The sequence below is a fragment of the Tribolium madens genome, unplaced genomic scaffold (genome assembly GCF_015345945.1).
Source record: "Tribolium madens isolate multiple individuals breed KSU strain unplaced genomic scaffold, Tmad_KSU_1.1 Scaffold_96;HRSCAF=242;Tcas5.2_LG5, whole genome shotgun sequence".
Classification (NCBI taxonomy): Eukaryota; Metazoa; Arthropoda; class Insecta; order Coleoptera; family Tenebrionidae; genus Tribolium; species Tribolium madens.
In genome coordinates, this window is record NW_025401068.1 from 16,072,226 (window position 1) to 16,075,709 (window position 3,484).

A 3,484-nucleotide genomic window follows, 5' to 3' on the forward strand; every position below is an offset into this window, starting at 1 on the left:
CTAAATTTATTAAATTATGCAAAAAAATAACTTAATTTTGTTTCTTACACAAAATATTTTTAATTTTTAATTTTTTTTAGCAAAAAACACTTCAAATTCATTGAAAAAAGCACAAATAATGCATTTCCATTTATAATTTTGCAATTTTCATGTTTATTTGGGTAATTTTTTGTGAATTTAGTAAGTTGTTCGCCGCAAAATGCTTCGATTTTATTGATTTACCAATTTTTCAGAATTGTTTATGCAATTTTTTTTTAATTTTTTGCCAAAAATATTCTAAATTTATTAAATTAACCAGAAAAATAACTTAATTTTGTTTTATTTTAAAAAACATTTTATTAATTTTTAAGTTTTTCAGCAAATTTATTGAAAAAAGTACAAATACTCGTAACACATTTTCAGTTATAATTTTGCAATTTTATTTTTGTTTTAGTATTTTTTTTGTAAAAAACGTAATTTCTTTAAAATAAGCCAAAAAAAACGTATTTCAGGCATAATTTACATATTTTTCAACAGTATTTTTGCAAAATCTCTCAAATTTTATAATTATCTTGCTGAAAAATTTTCTACATTTATTTAATTAATAATAAATAATGTGTTTTAGACTTAAATTAGCTTTGTTATGATAGAATCTATTAAATTTTATAAATTTGTCTCTGAAAATCGCTGCATTTCAGACGTAATTTCGGGCCTTCTACGCGAAATTACTGTCTGCACTGAGCGAAATTCGTGTTCACTTTGTCATTGATTGAAGTGTAAATGAAAAACAGAAAATACATAATTATGTTTTTGAACAAAACCCACAGCAGGTAATTACAAACTTTTTTGCTTGATATAAAATTTCAAAGGGTTTCCAAAAAAAACTTGAAGAGATAAAATTATCCGTAATTTACATTTCTTACAAACATTGTCGAATCATTTTGAGATTAGTTTATTTGCTTTTCGAAAAAATTAACTTGATACTTACTTTTCAATGTGCTGGTCTGGGTCGGGAGCTGTCGATATCAACGTTAAGTTCCTGCAAGGAGTATAGTCGTGGTTTCTCAAAGACATGTGTAAATAGAAACTGTTCTTTACAGCGGTTTGGACTTCTCCATTTAAGAAGCAATATAATATGGCCACGAAAAATCCTTGAAAAGTGTTGAGAAAGTAACTGGTGTACGACCATAAAGCCAGCTGCCATGCTTGAGTAAATCGATATCCCATCCAGAATAAAATATTGGCGATTCCCATTAATGGCAACAGGAATATAGCAGCTCGGACAGCTTTTCTATTAAGCAGGATTAAATTGTGGTCAACGATATTGTATTTTGCAATTTATTATAAATAAATAGATAGCTAACACTGAACTCGATAATTGCTAATTTTAGGGATGATTGATAAAATTAAGTCATGTTTTGATAGTAATGGAAATTCTCACCTCACTTGTTCTATTTCACTTGTGTGACTTTCCCTCAGTTTTACTATTAAAACGCGGATGATGTTAATCAAAAATAGAAGGTTAACCTGTAAAAAAATGTATTTTAAAAATTTGTCGCTCTAAAAATCAAAAATTAACTTTAAATTGTTTTAATTATTTCACGGTGCAAGTTTTACTTTTTTATACAATAAAAAAATTTACAACATTAAAAAACTACAAAAACACAACTTTAAAAGAATAATTCGTCTTTTTTGCACTACTAACTGCACTAGTTAAATCAATAAACACTGATACAATAAACTTCCTGATTATTTTGTTCATTTACTTGATAATTATAGTGTTGTTATTTATCCTCGATCTGAATACTTTACTTCTAATAACATAATATACTATTGTTTTGAAAAAATGTTATTGATGTTTTTGATTTAAGCTGAAAGAAGAATGTAAATAGAGAAAATTATGTGTGTTTAATTTCAAACATCAAAAGATTATTTTTTGATAAGCCTAAGAAAGTAACACGGGCAAGGTGAAAAACAGATTTTTTTTTGAAACTTTTGAATTTATAGTTTGTTAAATTTTGTAACATTAATAATAATAATAAGAATATGTTTTAAAATACTAATTAACCAATTTTTAAAAATTGTTTATGCCAAATTTTTTTGATAAAAAATATTCTAAACTTATTAAATTAAGCAAAAAAAACGTAATTTTGCTTTATTTTGAACAAATCTTTCTAATGTTTAAGTTTTTCACCAAAAAAACACTTCAAATTTATTGAAAAAAGTACAGTTATGATTTTGCATTTTTCATCTTTGTTTCGGTAATTTTTTGTGATTTTGGTAAGTTGATTACTGTTTATGCAAAACTTAAGACAAAAAGGTGTATCGACTATAGAGGAATTTTGGTTTATTTTGAACAATTTTTTTAAATTAAAAATTCAAGTTTTTTTACCAAAAAACACTTCAAATTCGTTGAAAAAGCACAAATAATGCATTTCCAGTTATAATTTTGCAATTTTCATCTTTGTTTTGTAATTTTTCGTGAATTAAGTTACTCGCTGAAAAATGCTCTAATTCTATTGAAATAAACAAAAAATGCGTATTTCAAACTTTATTTGCCAATTTTTCAGAATTTATTGTTTTAATTATTTCACAGCGCAAGTTTTAATTTTTTATAAAATAAGATATATCCAACATTAAAAAAACTCTACAAAAACACAAGTTTAAAAGAATAATTCGTCTTTTTTGCACTACTAACTGCACTAGTTAAATCAATAAACACTGATACAATAAATTTCCTGATTATTTTGTTCATTTACTTGATAATTATAGTGTTGATATTTACTCTCGATCTGAATACTTTACTTCTAATAACATAATATACTATTGTTTTTAAAAAATGTTATTGATGTTTTTGATTTAAGCTGAAAGAAGAATGTAAATAGAGAAAATTATGTTTGTTTAATTTCAAACATCAAAAGATTATTTTTTGATAAGCCTAAGAGAGTAACACGGGCAAGGTGAAAAACAGATTTTTTTTTGAGACTTTTGAATTTATAGTTTGTTAAATTTTGTAACATTAATAATAATAATAATGTGTTTTAAAATACTTACCACAATAATGGTTGAGCGTGGTCCTTCTAAAATCCAATAGTAGGGTAAAAAATAATAAAACCCCCAATTACTGCAATTAATAATTTTTAAAATTAATTAAGCGTGTATAACAAATAAAATAGTATATTATACTAATATGTAAGAAAATAAAGAAAAAAATATGCACAGTAATTTTAATATAAAATTTTTCATACCAAGTTGTATGTATTAATTTAAAATATGTATTTAAATATTAGTAATAGTATTATAGTTCCGCACATTAAAAAGTTACAAAAAAAAAAGTTTCCTTCGAGCCGGATTTGAACCAGCGACCTATGGATGACTATTACTTGTTGCCTCTACAGTCCACCGCTCTACCAACTGAGCTATCGAAGGTTGAAAGCTTTTTTCTTTCTTTCGCTACATAAATAAAAAAAAAATTATCAAAAATTTTATTAATTTTTTATAATTT

General features: G+C 24.7%; 1 protein-coding gene and 1 non-coding gene across 3 annotated transcripts in view; both read right to left on the reverse strand.

The window, feature by feature from the left end:
• Positions 1-3,484, reverse strand: part of LOC123013850 (PDF receptor-like) — a 36,146-nt gene that overhangs the window by 3,154 nt on the left and 29,508 nt on the right. For both annotated transcript variants that reach the window (XM_044412682.1, XM_044412681.1), the window contains exons 8-10: positions 3,034-3,103; positions 1,421-1,506; positions 968-1,270 (exon numbers count right to left, since the gene is read on the reverse strand). In XM_044412682.1, coding sequence (XP_044268617.1) covers positions 968-1,270; positions 1,421-1,506; positions 3,034-3,103 — 459 coding nt within the window. The remainder of the gene's footprint in view (positions 1-967; positions 1,271-1,420; positions 1,507-3,033; positions 3,104-3,484) is intronic.
• On the reverse strand, positions 3,318-3,408 carry Trnay-gua. Its single transcript is given in 2 exon segments — positions 3,318-3,353; positions 3,372-3,408. It is a non-coding gene; the product is annotated as a tRNA-Tyr (tRNA).